At 35.6% G+C, this 15,488-nt stretch overlaps 2 protein-coding genes and 1 pseudogene across 3 annotated transcripts; 2 read left to right on the top strand and 1 right to left on the bottom strand.

Annotated features, from left to right (window-relative positions):
- Nucleotides 1-7,065: 7,065 nt before the first annotated feature.
- On the top strand, nt 7,066-8,121 carry LOC144547840 (putative disease resistance RPP13-like protein 3). Its single transcript, XM_078296520.1, has one exon. It carries the CDS (start codon nt 7,066-7,068, stop codon nt 8,119-8,121), a length of 1,056 nt encoding a protein of 351 aa, XP_078152646.1.
- A 174-nt stretch (nt 8,122-8,295) lies between these two features.
- On the top strand, nt 8,296-9,007 carry LOC144548017 (16.9 kDa class I heat shock protein 2-like). Its single transcript, XM_078296705.1, has one exon. The coding sequence runs from the start codon at nt 8,396-8,398 to the stop codon at nt 8,846-8,848; it is 453 nt and encodes a 150-aa protein (XP_078152831.1). The 5' UTR covers nt 8,296-8,395; the 3' UTR covers nt 8,849-9,007.
- A 1,413-nt stretch (nt 9,008-10,420) lies between these two features.
- LOC144548149 (uncharacterized) lies at nt 10,421-13,778 on the bottom strand (annotated as a pseudogene). The gene is made up of 5 exons (XR_013509261.1): nt 13,683-13,778; nt 12,863-13,145; nt 12,448-12,582; nt 12,115-12,231; nt 10,421-10,774 (listed from the first exon to the last, which is right to left on the bottom strand). The product of XR_013509261.1 is annotated as an uncharacterized LOC144548149 (transcript).
- Between the last annotated feature and the right edge of the window lie 1,710 nt (nt 13,779-15,488).

The raw sequence follows: 15,488 nt of genomic DNA, 5'->3' as shown, positions 1-15,488 counted from the left end.
TACCCAATTAAAATCCAATTTAACCATTCAAATCGAAAATACAAATTATAGAGAAGTCTGGTTACCTGATAGCGATCGATCCAGAAATCCAATTTAAGTTGCAATAACTATTCAGAATTAATGCAACATAATCAGAATTTCAATCGGATATCAAATCAAATAATAATTGATATCAAAATATTTCACTAGTTTTTTTCTATTTTCTTTTCTTTTCCTCTTTCATTTTTCTCCCTCTCTCTCTCTCTCTCTCTCTCTCTTTTCTGTTTTGAATCGGTAAGGAGAGATGAAGAACTTTAATATGGAAGAGGAGCAACAGGCATGAGCCGCGTGGCTTGTATGCCAAGTTGGCTTCTTTTTTCTTTCTTTTAAAATTTGCAATTTTTCAATTAGAACCTTTCAATTTCTATTGTTATAAATAAGTATAAAATAATTAAAAGAATACATATTACCGGGTGTTACAGTGAAGATCATTTAGTGAATGGATATTTCTCAGCAATTAATAATTGTCGCTTGTTATATTGATTTTTCTCCGGTTGACTCAAAGTCTTCTTGTTGCTAACTTTAGTAAAGGGAAGTTTCTATTGGTAGTAATTAATAGCAGAGAAGAGAGAGAAATAGAAAGAGTACAACTTTTTGTATATGGTAATAAGATTGGTACTGTTTATATTGATCTCAACTCTTTTTTTTTTTGCAAAGTTTAGATCGGTACTGTTCATACCAATCCTAACTTTTTCTTTATTTTGCAAAGTTTGAATCAATACTTTGAAACAGATCAAAGTTCAAAAAAAAAAAGTTAGGATCGGTATGAACAGTACGGATCCAAACTTTGCAAAAAAAAAAAAAAAAGTTAGAATCGATATGAACAGTACCGATCTTACTACTCATATAAAAAAAAAAAATGTACTTTTTATGTTTCTCTCTCTTCTTTTCTATTAATTACTACAAAAAAAAATTCCCTTTAGTAAAGCAATGTCCAATCAACAAGAATAATAATAACTTGGTTCTAATGTGCACATATTGCATTGCTGGTACACCTTTTCAAAAAGCATTACTACGCTATGTTGTGTATTTTAGGTATTAGATAATGGGTCAATTTAATACACTTTTTCACTTTTAAATTTATAAAACCTTAGTACACAATAATAGGTTAGTTGCAAGCATACAACCTATCCTTGTAGTAGTTTAGGTATCGATCCAAAGACAATGGGAAATATTACTTTTTACTAAATTAATTAATTTTAAAACAGTGCAATAAAAGTAAATGGGGGGGTTTGTTTGAAAATTGGTTTGTGGGTTCAATACCCGAATAAGAGTCTAAAAGTAAACAAAGCAATTTAAACAAACAAATAAAAAGAGTTTTGTGATTTAATGAGATGGAAGTCTAGGGGCTTTCGGCATACAATCACTTGGTCAAATCAACACTTAGTTAGTTTCTAAATTTATGTTTGCAATTATGGGGTTTCTAAGCCTTAAATATCAAAAAGAGTCACTTTCGTGAATTAATGACATGCCTAGATAATTCGGATTTCACGATTAAGTCCTTCACCCTAGCTATCTAAACCATAAGCACAAGTGAGCCTAGTTTATCCCTAAATATCAATACTTCACGATTAAGTCCTTCATACCAATATTTGATTCAATTCTAGGGGTCCCAATCAAATATGAGGCTTCACGATTAAGTCCTTCACCTCAATTCAACATTTGTTTCTTGTGGTTCCGGACTAAGAAATAGATTTGGTCATTTCTAATCTTAATCCTAAGGTTATTCATGTATACAATTTGGTACCATCAATTATTTGATCCTAGTACTTTAAGTTTGTTAGACCTAAACGGGACGCTAATTAACAAGCACACAAATCATACAAGCACGTGAATTATAAAATCAACAAGAACAAACATGCAAGCAAACAATCATCATAGAGAAAAATATCCAACTAAGGTAGATTTTAACACAAATTCATGTTTAAAGCCTAAGCCCCTAGAGAAGAAATCTAGCCTCTCATGGGTGCGCTAATGTTACATTCTGAAATTTTAAAACATGATTAAATTGATAAATCGATCAATTGGCTTAAATAAAAAGTTTAATTAACTTAACGATCGTTCAGAGATTTTCTGACCGACTAAAACGAAACTAAAATTTCGAAATATAAATGAATCATAAAATTATGTACATTAAAATTATAGGGTTAAAACATAAAATAAATAGTTGTATTGAGTTCTAATTAGGAGAATAAATATACAAAATTATTGTACCAATAAGATTAATATAAAACTTACGAATTTCATTCAATTATGAATTTTAGATATTTGATTTGATATTTATATATACACTATTTGGTATCAAATTTTTCGGGTTCTAAAATTTAATTATCAACACTTGAAAATATTCGTACGACATTATGGAAATTTTATGAAGCCTCGATTCGAGTCATGAAATGAAGGAATGATTTGTGGATAATTACATGATATGAATTATTAAACTTTGGAACTCATTTAGAAGAAAAACTTATAACAAAGGTAATTGAAAATTTATAACTTTTGATTTTCGTCGGATTGAATTCGCACCCTATATGTATCAATTAATTAAACTTTGTTTCTTTTGGAAAGTCTCAACCATTCAAACCTTGTAGCACGAATCTTGAAGCATCAATTAATAAAACCTCTCTATTTCTTTCCTCTCCTCCTCTGTCTCTGTCCGTGACCCATCCCTAAACCATCCCTTTCTCTTCTATGCCAAAGAAAGAAAAAAAAAACAGAGGGGCTCCGCCCCCCTCTTCCCTCCTCCGTCGCCGGCGAGCCGCGCCGCGCCCCAGTCCCATCCCTCTCCTTCTCTTCTCGGTCTGACCCGTCAGACCCGCCAGACCCCCCAGACCCGCCAGAAACCCACCTAGGATCCAAAACCCTAGAAATTAGGGTTCGGCTTGGTGCTGTCCCGGTGCTACCTTGGTGCTGCTATGGTGCTTGCTTGTGCTCGAGTGAGATGGCCGCGAGGCGAGGCGAAACCCTCGGAACCGATCACTTCTCTTGACATCCTCTCTTTCGGTTAATTTCTAAAATAAATTATAAACTTCTTGAATTGTGTCCGGATGAACCGATTAATGTCGTAGGATGTGAAATTGCTAGTTTTCGAGTACGGGTTGTTGATTTTCCCGACTCGATCGATTTGTTCGAATAAATTAAGTGTAAGGGGTTATATTGCAAAAATGATTTTTTTTATGGTAGGAATTGTAAAATATATGACCATTGTGATTTGTATTAATTAAACGGAATTGTAGTTAATTTCACCTTTGCTCGGGTTGTTGATTTTCCCGGCAAAGGTGCTGCCTTGTTGTTGTTCTGGTGTGTGCCTTGTTGAGGCTGTTCTGACCTGTTTTGCTGGTTCTGTATTGATAATGTGTATGTGGATGGTGTGTTGTTGAATGGTGCTGATTTTGTGTGTACCAGCCCTTGACTTGACAGGGACCAAAAATGTAAATAAATTAAATTGAGGGTTGTTTTGTGCAAAATACAAGCCTTGGGAATTTTTATAAAAATAAGGGGTATGAATTGTAAAATATAAGGCCTTATGTAGAGTAGTATAAATTAATAGCCTAAATGTGAAAATGTGAGGTTTTGAATTAATGACCGGCCTACGCATTAGAAATGTTATAAATGGACTTGGAGTAAATTGTGAATTGTAAATTAGCGGCTTAAACCCTTGCTAAATTATGGGCTTTTAATTAAATTGAATTGAATTAAAATGATTATAAATGAGCCAAAAAGGTATAAAAGAATTGACGAATTAAAATACGGCTTTCGGAATTTAAGTTTGAGAATGTAACCGAACTAAACCAAGTAATCGTATAATATAGGTGTAGGCTCAGTCGAGCCAGATATCGCGAGGTAATTCGAGACGCCCGATCCGTAATTAAGCGGTACGCTCGTCATAATAAGGTGCGAGATTCTTGGACTTGTTTGATACTTTATTTTCAGGAATTAAACTGTTTATTCGTTTGTCATGTTGAATGATTAATTATTGCATATTTTGGAATTTATGTTGTAGATTGATTCTTGCATAACTGAGAATGATTTGAATTGTTTGGTTAAGATTACTTGGCATGTTGGTATGGTTATTATTTGATTAGTTCTATTAATTGTTCTTGATGTGAATGAATCCGCCAGGCCGACCTGTTTAGGTGGCTGGATAAGGTAACGGTGACCTATCCGTTGACCTGTGTTTATGAATTTGCCAGGCCGACCTGTTTAGGTGGCTGGATAGGGTGACGCTGCTGACTTATGCGTTTGACCTGTTAGAATTTGCCAGACCGACCTGTTTAGGTGGCTGGATAGGGTGACGCTGCTGACTTATACGTTTGACCTGTTAGAATTTGCCAGACCGACCTATTTAGGTGGCTGGATAGGGTGACGCTGCTGACTTATGCGTTTGACCTGTTAGAATTTGCCAGACCGACCTGTTTAGGTGGCTGGATAGGGTGACGCTGCTGACTTATGCGTTTGACCTGTTATGATTTTGCGAGACTGACCTATATGTGTGGCTTTGATATATATATTTGCTTGAGATTTAGCAAAGTTGACCTGTATAGGTAACTTTGATTCCGTGTGTTTGCATTTGTGTCAAGTTGACCTGTATTGGTGACTTGTAAACCGGACCTTAAGAAATGGTTAAGCCAAACAGCAATTGCAGATGGGTGTCTGATAAAGGGTCCAGCGGTTGGCCATCTATAGGCGTCTGTAACCCTACAGATGTGGGTTTGATAACGGTTCAGCTCGAGAGAACATCTGTAATTGCTACAAGCCCAATTGAACTGAGTTAGGAATCGAGTTAAGCCAAAATATATGTTGTGTGTTGAAAACCATCTTGGAAATTCCGTAAACTGTGTTTCAGGTTGATTAACTGTTGTCGAGTAGTGGCATTCTGTGATTTATGATTATATATATCTGTTTGCATTGTTATTGTTTGAGTTTCATTGTTGAATATAGAGTTTGATTGCAAGTCCAATAATTCATATGTGGCAAATTCGCACTGAGGATTTATTCTCACCCCCACCCTCCCGATTATTTTCAGGTTATTTTATGCGGACGCAGCGAGTGAGGATATTGGTAATGCATATAAAAGATCCACTGCCTTGCGTGTATATGTGACGCCTGATTTATACACGCGGCAGGCTGTCAGACCCGGTGGATTTGGGGTGTGACAGCTAACATCCAAAAGAAATACAAGAGTAAATATGATTAAAACTAAGGAAAAGAAAAAAGAGAATAGAAAACACCAAGCTCTTCGCTCGCTGCCCCTTGTCTTCACCTTTGCTCGCTCGAGAAAACCTTCAATCCTTCAATCCTTCACTCCAATCGCCTTTAATCACTTGGGGAATATAGAAAAGATGTGGAAAGATGTGGAAAGATGTGTAGAATAAAAGCTAAGTTGAAAGATATCTTCCCTTTGTGTCTCCTTGCCAATATATAGCTATTTTTGTGCCTTGGGAAACAATCCCCCGAAATCTGGAAGGAAATCTGAAGAGATATGGTGAAATCAGGCCAGACTGGCATTCGTGCAGCCTCTTGTGCGGCCTTCACAAATTCTCTGCGGCCAGTGCAAATTTCTTGCGGCCTGCATAGAATGGAGAATTGGCCGGAGATCATGCAGGATTTTGTGACCCACACAAAATTCCTTAAGGTCGCACAAAGGCCCGCACAACTCTCTGTTTTGAAAGGAGAAAACTTGATAAATTACGAATTTTATTTTTGGCTTGAATTTATTTTGTGTGGCCCGTACAGAATTCCTACAGACCACACAAACACCCACAGAATTGCTCATTTTGCTCGATTTCTGCAATTTAAACAAGGCAAAGGCAGTAACTTGGTTCTTTGGTATATTCTATGTTAAACTAAGCTAAAATACAAGAGATTTGGTGCAGTTTTAGACGTAAAACCCTAACCGAAAGTATATATAATTGAGGCTTATCACGCTAGTATGCGGGAAGTTTTTATTGATAGTAATTAATAGAAAAGAAGAGAGAGAAATAGAAAGAGTACATCTTTTCTTATATGGATAATAAGATCGGTACTGTTTATACTGATCCTAACTTTTTTTTTCTTGCAAAGTTTAGATCGGTACTGTTCATACCGATTCTAACTTTTTTGTTTCCCTCTCTTCTTTTCTATTAATTACTACCAAAAAAACATTCCCCTAGTATGCTCTGAATTTGGAAAATAATAAACTATTGTGATATGACCTCCCACTTTGTAAAATAACTTCTGCAATCTCCCATTAGGAAAATGGAATGGAAATTTAATGGTTTTACTTATTTAAATTAATCATGCATATGACAAATATAGAAATATTATCATCCGTGTCGCTAAGGCATTCATTCTCACTGACATTAAAAACGGTTGATTGATGAGTGGAAATCATAACTAACAAAATTTACCTCACATTTTCATAAGCTCTTAAAGCTACCACGACAGCCTACTTTAGTAAAAATAAATGCATGGACCTTGCAAGCATGCATAGGTTCGTTCAATGTTTCTCACGGTGCATTATTTTTAAGGTTAAAAAATTAAATAAATAGGCCAACTGGATTCCACATTTCCACTAGCTAGGCCTAAATTTATGATAGCAAACCTCTCGAGTGCGTATCCTCTGAGATATCTCAACTTATGCGTGACCGACGTGTCCGGTGCCTATTCGGAGGTGGTGTAGGGGGTCAGTGTTATGTGTGCTTTGAGATTCGTGCAGAACGTATTTAAACGGTTGGGATTTTCCATAAAGTCACGCAAAGTTTGAGATATCTCAGAGGAAACGAATTCAAACCTCTCTGCTCCGCGTTCCACTTAACCCCCACTTTACTCTTTCGGTCTTATCAAAGTCTTGCCCTTTTCTATCTTTCTCGATCTGTTTCATATCTAAAAATTGCAAACCTCTTACCATAGTATTGCTAAATAAACACGCTTTCTTTCAATCTTCCCCATTTCTTTCCCGATTTGTTTCAATTCAGCTTAGATTTTACCGTTTGTCTATACATCACTCGCGAACGAGAATAAATCGGCAATAAATTGGTTTGAAAGATGGCCGAGGGTATAGTTAGTTTCGTTTTGGAGAAGCTATCAGATGCTGCTGTTAAGGAGTTTTTACTAATACACGGCGTTGGCGAGCAAGTGGAGACACTGAGTCGTGAGCTCGGTTGGATTAAAGCATTTCTCAAAGATGCTGACATGAAGCAGATTGTAAATGAGAGGGAAAAGCTTTGGGTTAAAGAGGTCAGTGATATTGCTTATGACATAGAAAATGTTATAAACAATGCCTCTTTCTTGAAGGCTTCCGAGAACCCTCCAAGAGAGCTCCGAAGTAGATGTTCTCGAATTATTGAGGCTGCTAAAAGGATGTGGAGGAAGCCCAAAAAGCTCCCGGCTTTGCACAACCTTGCCGTTGAGATGAATAAGATCCTGGAAAGGATTCAGGTGATCAATGAAAGTAGAGTGAAATATGGAATCCACACTTTGGGTGAAGGCAGTGGAGAGCGGCTGAGGCTACCGGTTAGGCCCCCCGTGCTACCTGATGTGGGGATTGGAGGTAGAGTAATTGTAACTACAAGTATCCAAAACACTGTTGATAATGCTGAACCATATAAACTTTCATATTTAAGTGAGGAATCGAGCCTAGAACTTTTGTTTAAGAAGGCTCTGCCTAATCGAGATTTAATTGAAGGGTATCCCGATGAACTGTATGAGGTTGGAAAACAATATGTTAAAAAATGTAGTGGATTACCCCTTGCATTGCTAGTTTTGGGAGGTTTATTATTAAACAAAGATGCCAATTATGCTATTTGGAGTAAAATGTTGCAAACTATGAACTGGGGTATTGATGGGAGAGAATGTACTGGGATCATTGCCACTAGCTTGCCATTTGTCCTCAAGTCATGTTTCATGTATTTTGCGGCTTTTCCCGAAGACCATGAAATCGATGCTAAAAAATTATTTCGGATGTGGGTTGCTGAGAGACTCGTATCGACAGAAGAATCCAGAACATTAGAGGATACTGCTGAAAGCTTCCTAGAAGATCTAGTGAAAAGGTATACTTCCAAAGTTCAACATTCTTTTACAGATTTGTATAGGTCGAGCTGATTTTCCTTTTTAGTAGATAAGATATCTTACTTTTTATATTTAATTGGCTCTTTAAAAGTTTAACTCATATTACTGACTAACATTTTTCTTATAGATTTAAGTATTCTATTTACTTTAAATAGAAGTTTGACTATATTAACAAACCATGCTATATATTTAGCAACCAAGTTAGGCAGAGAGCATCACCAAGAGAAATTCCAAATTAACCTAGAGAAAACGTTACACAACTTAATTCCTTGTATATTCTTGATTTGTTCAAATAATACCAACTAAAATGTCGATTGTTAGGAGCAACAACACTTTCGATCCTTTCTCGGTCGACCTCTGGAATGCATTGCAGCGGTGTCCTGTCTTTAATCCCTCGGCCATTGCCCCGTTCAATGAGACATCTTTTGCCGATACACGCATTGATTGGAAGGAGACGCCAGAAGCGCATGTGTTCAAAGCCGATCTCCCGGGTGTCAGGAAGGAGGAGGTGAAGGTCGAAATGGAGGAAGGAAATGTGTTGAAAATAAGCGGAGAGCGTAGCAGAGAGAAGGAAGAGAAGAATGACAGGTGGCACTGTGTCGAACGCAGCAGCGGCAAGTTTTTGAGGCGGTTCAGGTTGCCTGAGAATGCAAAGGTTGAGCAAGTCAAAGCTACCATGGAGAATGGGGTGCTTACTGTGACTGTGCCTAAGGAAGAGGTGAAGAAGCCTCAGGTGAAGGCTATTGAAATATCTGGTTAATTAATTCGGACAATTAATGGCATATTGATATACATATATAAATTGTGGTGTATGCTTGTGGATTTCTATTTGTACACTGTGACTAGAATGTTTTATCTTTTAGGACATGTCTGCTGTTTGATACTTTTATCTATTGTAATAATAAACTACTTTGTGTAATTTTTTGAGTACTCAGTTATTTCTCACAATTCCCTGTGATTTGTTTTATTTTTATGGGTCCTGTGAACTTTTATAATTAATTCATCTCCTCAGTACAGAAAAGATGGAAAAAGAAAAAGAAAAAAATGTATTTTCAGTCCTTGGATATACTATGGCTTTAGTGTTCAGTCAACCAACTGTACAAATTATAATTCTGACATACTTCCTGCAGTTTATTGTAGAACAAATTTTATTTCACTGTAGTTCCAAATAAAATTGAGACCATACAAAACTCAGTACGACTGATGAACGATATGTAACCACAGTCAATATTTTCTTGGAATCCAATAATTGGAGAACTTTCATCCGAGGTCAAATTAATTGTTTGTTTAACAGCAGAGTATATCAACTACATAAAACAATCTTCATTTTAAAATGCTAAAGTCCCTGCAATTCTGCGCACATTCAATTTACATGTTCTTCAATTCAGATCAATGTTAAGAGATTGATTAAATTGAAGAGTGAGGCTATGGTACTTTGCACATCACGGATTGGTTCATACTATAGATCAATATCTTTGTTTTCAAAGTTTAAATAATTGATCTACTGTTTGATATGATCTCCGTATGAAAATATATTCGCAGACTAAAGTTTCATATTTAGAAGCTTTTTTCTAATTTTATATATCGGTAGAAAATCACTATTTCTGATTGGTCTAGAATTTTTAGATGAAATAGCTTTCTTTAGATGAGATGAGGACTGTAATACATTTTTTTGATTCTCTCTGATCTCCAATTACAAAATATGGAAAGATGCAATGATCTTCCATTAGATATTATCAAAGAAATGATCTGAAAATCATCTTTTTCTGATTGAACAATTATAAAATATTGTAGCTTTATAAATAAGCAGTATCACACATATCTAAATTTCATGAAGACAATATCACATCTTTTGTATGGAACTGAATTTGGTAATTCATACATATGTGTTGGTATTCATCACCAATTTTATGCCTACTTAAATTATTCATATTTGATTGTTGTTTAAAATAAATTGATTCACGTGATTGATTATATTGTGTTGATTGTATTATTTTTGTCTGTGAAACTGTCAAGACAGAAGCTAAAAAGGATTCAAATTCACATAATCAATGTACCCCTAAAGATCAAATTTTTTTTACCAAACATTGTACAGGAAGATATTGTTGGATGTCTGACACTCCTGCAATCTTACAATTAGAGAATTTTCATCCAGAGTCAAATTAGTTGCTTTTCAACAGCAGGGTAAATTAACTACAAAAAGCAATCTTCATTTTAAAATGCTAAAGCCACTGGAAAATCGGTAAATTCCTAAATTCAGTCTATCTTTACAGACTAACAAGATCCTTCCTCAAACACCAAAAAGAGAAACAAAAAAACCCCCAACTTTCAAAAGAACATATTACTGGTTAAAATATTGAAAAAGTTCCGGCAGGTGCGCATTGGTAATGTTGCGCACATTCAGTTTCCTGCCGTGCTTTTTCTTCTTGCCCTCAGATTTGGAGAGGGACACACTGCTCAACTCGGCTTTGGCCCGCCTCTCAGCTGTCTTGGTCACTGGCTTCATGCCCACCTTAAGCAGCTCCTTCTCTAAGTCAATGAAGTCGCGGGGCAGGTTGGTTGCAAAATATGTCTGTTTGACGTCGTTGTCTACTCTGATAACAATCTTCGGGTTGTTGGGGTACACTATGTTCTCTTCTGAATCAATGTTGGTGCCCATCCATACGAGATTCTCAGCCTTCAGAGCCTACATAAAGTGTTGATGAGGTTCTCGAGTCTCGACAACTCAGACCAATGTTAAGAGATTGATTAAATTGAAGAGCGGGGCTATGGTACTATGCATAGTGCGGATCAGTTCGTACTATAGATCAATATCTTCGTTTTCAAAGTTCAAATAGTTGATCTGAACCGTTCAATATGATCTCCATATGAAAATATATTTGCAAACTAAATTTTTCATTTTTATAATTTTTTTCAAATTTTTTATATAGGTAGAAAATCACTGCTTTTGAATGGTCTAGAATTATTTAGATTAAGTGATTTTCTACTTAAAGAAATAGTAAAAGTTTCTAAAAAATATAAAGTTTGATTTACAAGTACATTTTTATATGGATATCACGTTGAACGGTTCGGATCGATTATGTGAACATTGAAAATGGAGATATTGATCCATAGTACAGACAATTATGCGCTATGCATAGTACCAAAGCCTCGCTCTAAATTGAATGTGGCGTATATAGAATGAAAGGAATGATGATTGGCATTGTTCCAACTCCAAGGCCACCAAAACTTTTTTTCAATGGTCTGAAACTTGTCTTTGTACTGGTACATTTTGTCAAAGTTTACACAAGCTACCAAAAAACATAGACTTGAGTCCTTTTAGCAATTACACCCAAAACTTCAGTTTATTAAACAACTCATATCATGACTAAATAATTTTGGATTATCTTTAAATAAAATTAAACTGTATATTACTCTGATGGAAAAAGTATATACATTCTCATTATAAGGAGTCTCCTTCCCCCTGGCTATATAAACTGAGCGAGTCCACATCCTCTGTGGTAACATAAATTTTCAGTTTAGAACCGGCCCATCCAATCAAAATCTGAGCCAATTCGGCCTGAATTAGAATGCACGGGGCCCCTTTAATATTCGTACCAAAGCAGATTGGACGGTGCGGATCTAAACTCAAAACTTTTGTTACCTCCGGTGATATGAATTCATAGTTTCATACACTCTCATTTTTCCTAAAGCTGATTGCTCAACTAAATTGAAGCTGAGCGTATGTAGATGTTGGTTACAAAATATGTGTGCAATGTTCCCAAACAAAAAGTATAGATTGCTACTAATAAAACAAAAGTATAGATAGCTCAACTAAAATTAAACTGAGCATATCTGCAGTTTGTTTGCTTAACCCTAATTTCAACAATCATGATCACTTGAAACCCAAATATGTTTGGTTTTAAGTTCAAAATATGCGAAGATGACGGCATCATTTGCAAAAGTGAAGAACTATCTAATTGCAAGAAGAAGAAAATAATTGATATACCCAACCAAGTATAGTGATTTAAAAAAAAAAAAAAGTACCATTAAGTCTTCCATGACAGATGTATAGGAATCTTTAACATCGACAACTGGGAGCCCTTCTACATTACGCCTTATCAGACAAAGCAAGTCATCTTTCCCTTTCAAGTCATGCTTGGACTGCACAGAATTCCCAATAACAAAATCAAAATGTAACATATAGTTGGTCAAAAAGCTCAAAAAAAAATTCAATTGATTGTCAGTACCTCGCACCACATCAAAGTAAAACAAAATATTGCCTGGTACAATAGTATACTGACAAAAAATTAAGCATAGTATAAAAAAAGCACAGTGTACAAAAAAACTACCCAAAGAAAAGGAAGATAAAAAAATTACCTTATACGAGAAGCGCTTTCCGTCAAAGAATACCTTGGGATTATTCCTTAGGCTATCATGTATCTCATTCTTATTGTCATGAATGTTGACATAACAGCCATTATAGATTTCCTCGGGGGTTAAAGCATTTCTTGTCTGAAACCAAAAGTTTGTACAATCAAAGAAAACGAAACAAAATTAATTACTAAGAAACTCAATCAAGGTTTGATGGCAGGTATAAGAAAAATCTAAAACTCAATATATATCAAGGGACAAGATCCTTACTTGAGGAATTTTGGTCTATATAATGAAACTGGAACAGATCCAGTACAATACCTAGTCACTTAACCCAGTATCTGGTAAAGAAGGGTCTCCCATCAATTGCTCGAAACCAAGATAACACAGTACAGAGTTTCTAATAAGGAAAGCATTTTACCTCAAAAAGTAGGTCAATCACAAGCTTCATTCTCCTCCCATGGGAAGACTTCTGAATTGTGTTAATACGTTGTAATCTCTCAGTGTCGTTCGAGAATTTCACAGCTGGAACATCCTGTTTTACCATGGAAGATGGCTGTTGCTATGCGTGGCCTTTTTTGTGGTGGCTGTTGTGCAGCTTTTCCATTGGATGATGGAGCAGCACGAGATATGTTTTTCAGGGTTGACTGGCATTTCACTTGCTGTTGCTTAAATCTGGTCAGACTATCTTGTAAAGACGCCATCTGACCAAAAGAAGAAGGTGCTAATGAGGAAATTATGGTCAAAGTAAGAAACATAATTTGTGTTATTTTGGGTTAATTTGTTGGTTGAATTAAGCATACTGGACCACTAATATTTGCTATCATGTATTAGAAAAGCAACAAAACCTTCACAATTTCAACCACTGGATTAATTAAGAACACAAGACAAATAATTGGACCTAGAGCAAAGAATGCAATATACAGAATGATCTAACGAAAATAATATCCATATACAAGATGGATTCCAGACTATAAGATTTGGAATTATTCAATAAATCATGTGGTTAGAGCAAAATAAGTACCATAAATCTTGGACACATGTACTGTTTTGCACAAAACCCCAACCACTTGAAACCCTAGATAAACACACACGAATAGGTACAGTAACTTTTTGATTTGTAATTGCTTAATTGGTTGTTTATATAATAATATGGCATAGTTACGGTGCTTTCCTTAAACATTTCTTGAATAAAGAAAGACAAAAAAATGCAAAATTGGGATTAAGTACCAAGTACTAACCAGACCAGAGAAGCGTGAATTTGAATTTCAAATTATCTCCAACTGGTGGCTAGCGACGGTGATTAATATTTTCTATTCTTTTAATTTTTCTTCTTTCTTTCTCTCTTGCTTAGATGGAGAAATCAGAAAGAAGATAAAAAATCTGAATTTGATTTCTGATTTTGATACCCAGGTGTTGAGACTAATCCGTCTTTATATAAGGGGTGAGGGTTTCTAATATTGGATATGATATTATTAGCCAATCCAATATTATATTGTCAAAAACGGTTATATATTCTATATTTTTCAACTCTTATAATTAGAAGTTGCCTAATGTTGATTTACACATTTACAAACCACACCCTAATTAATACACATATTACCAAACGGTTCTTAATATGAATTGATCACTTTAATTGATAAATTCTATGAAAGTTGACCATTCATAATTATATTATGTATAAATACAATTGATCCAACATTTTTATCCTTTAAATCTAACTTTTCTTAAAGTGGTTGAGAATACAAACTGTCAAGGTAAACGCTCTTCAGAGTCCAAAGAACCATGTGAAATTTATTATAACGACTCATAATTTTTTTTATTTAATCATTATCAACATATATAATATGTTATAAGAATATTTTATTTTACTAGACTAATATTAATTTAGTTTCTAGGAGTCCAATCAATTTTCTGTAATCCATATTTCCTTAATTAACCTTTCAGTCCAATCTAATTTCCGCTGCCTAAAATGCTTATATTTCTTTGGACTCATAATTTCTTTAATTAACTCTCAGTCCAAATTTCCTTAAAAGGAGGGTTCTAAAAAAAATTAATATAAAAAGCACGCAATCAATTATTTTTTTTCTATAACTATATGTTAGAAGCAATTAAATAACCGTTAAAAATAACTGAGTATTCGAATATTGAACAAAGATATTGAGACACACTCTCCAATAAGAGACAGGAACCTCTGAAGTAACTCAAATTTTATGTTTAGATCAAGGCCGTACGATTAGAATCAGACCCAATTAAACCTGAGATGAATGCAGATCGGACGGTCTAGATATAAACTCAAAATTAGAGCTAACCAGGTGTTATGAATTCCTCTAGTCAACCCCTTTTCCTCTTTTCCTTGGTGCTTGGACTGAGGCACTGAGCTCGCAAGTTCTCTCCTTTGTTATGAATCCGAAAAGAATTTGCCGTGCTACTGTGTAATCCGGAGCAATGGCCAATGGGGACCCGCCAATCAGAATCGGTTGTAACAGAGCGCTATTGAATCGGACGGTCCCAAATTGGAATTTTTAACTTGGCACGAATCTCAAAGCACAAATGATACTGCCCCTACAGTACTGCCATCCCGATCACCTACCTGCTAAAATTAAATCTGGACCGTCTATTGTCTATTACAATTGCGTTGAGTCAGGTACCTGGGAGGGTACCTGAAGCTGTAGCTATAGTGCTCGATAAAATGCCTAAGCTGGGTTGCACACCTGATGTCTTCTTCTATAGCACTCTTACGAATGGGCTGTGTAAGATTACATGGTTTCTAAAGACTAAAGGGTTTCAACCTGATGTTGTGACCTATAACACCCTCATAGATGGGATGTGCAAGAAAGGGCTGCTAGACAAAGCCGGGTAGATGCTGCAGTGCATGATTTCCAAAGGCCTTGAACCAGATGTTATGTTGTAACTTACAATGCTCTCCGATGCACTGTGCAATAGGGCTGCTAATGAGTCGAACCGGCTCGCAAATCAATGAGTTGAGCGGCTTAATATTTCATAACGAATCGGACTCAAAACTGAAAAAAGCCTGAACTCAACTC

Source organism: Carex rostrata, chromosome 32, assembly GCF_964058835.1.
Source record: "Carex rostrata chromosome 32, lpCarRost1.2, whole genome shotgun sequence".
In the NCBI taxonomy this organism is placed as follows: Eukaryota; Viridiplantae; Streptophyta; class Magnoliopsida; order Poales; family Cyperaceae; genus Carex; species Carex rostrata.
The sequence above is the reverse complement of the archived record's forward strand: the minus strand, read 5'-3'. Positions and strand labels throughout refer to the sequence as shown.

Excerpts from the sequence above, each read along its gene's own strand:
- LOC144548017 (XM_078296705.1), top strand. The coding sequence starts at position 8,396 with ATGTCGATTGTTAGGAGCAACAACACTTTCGATCCTTTCTCGGTCGAC.
- LOC144547840 (XM_078296520.1), top strand. The coding sequence starts at position 7,066 with ATGGCCGAGGGTATAGTTAGTTTCGTTTTGGAGAAGCTATCAGATGCT.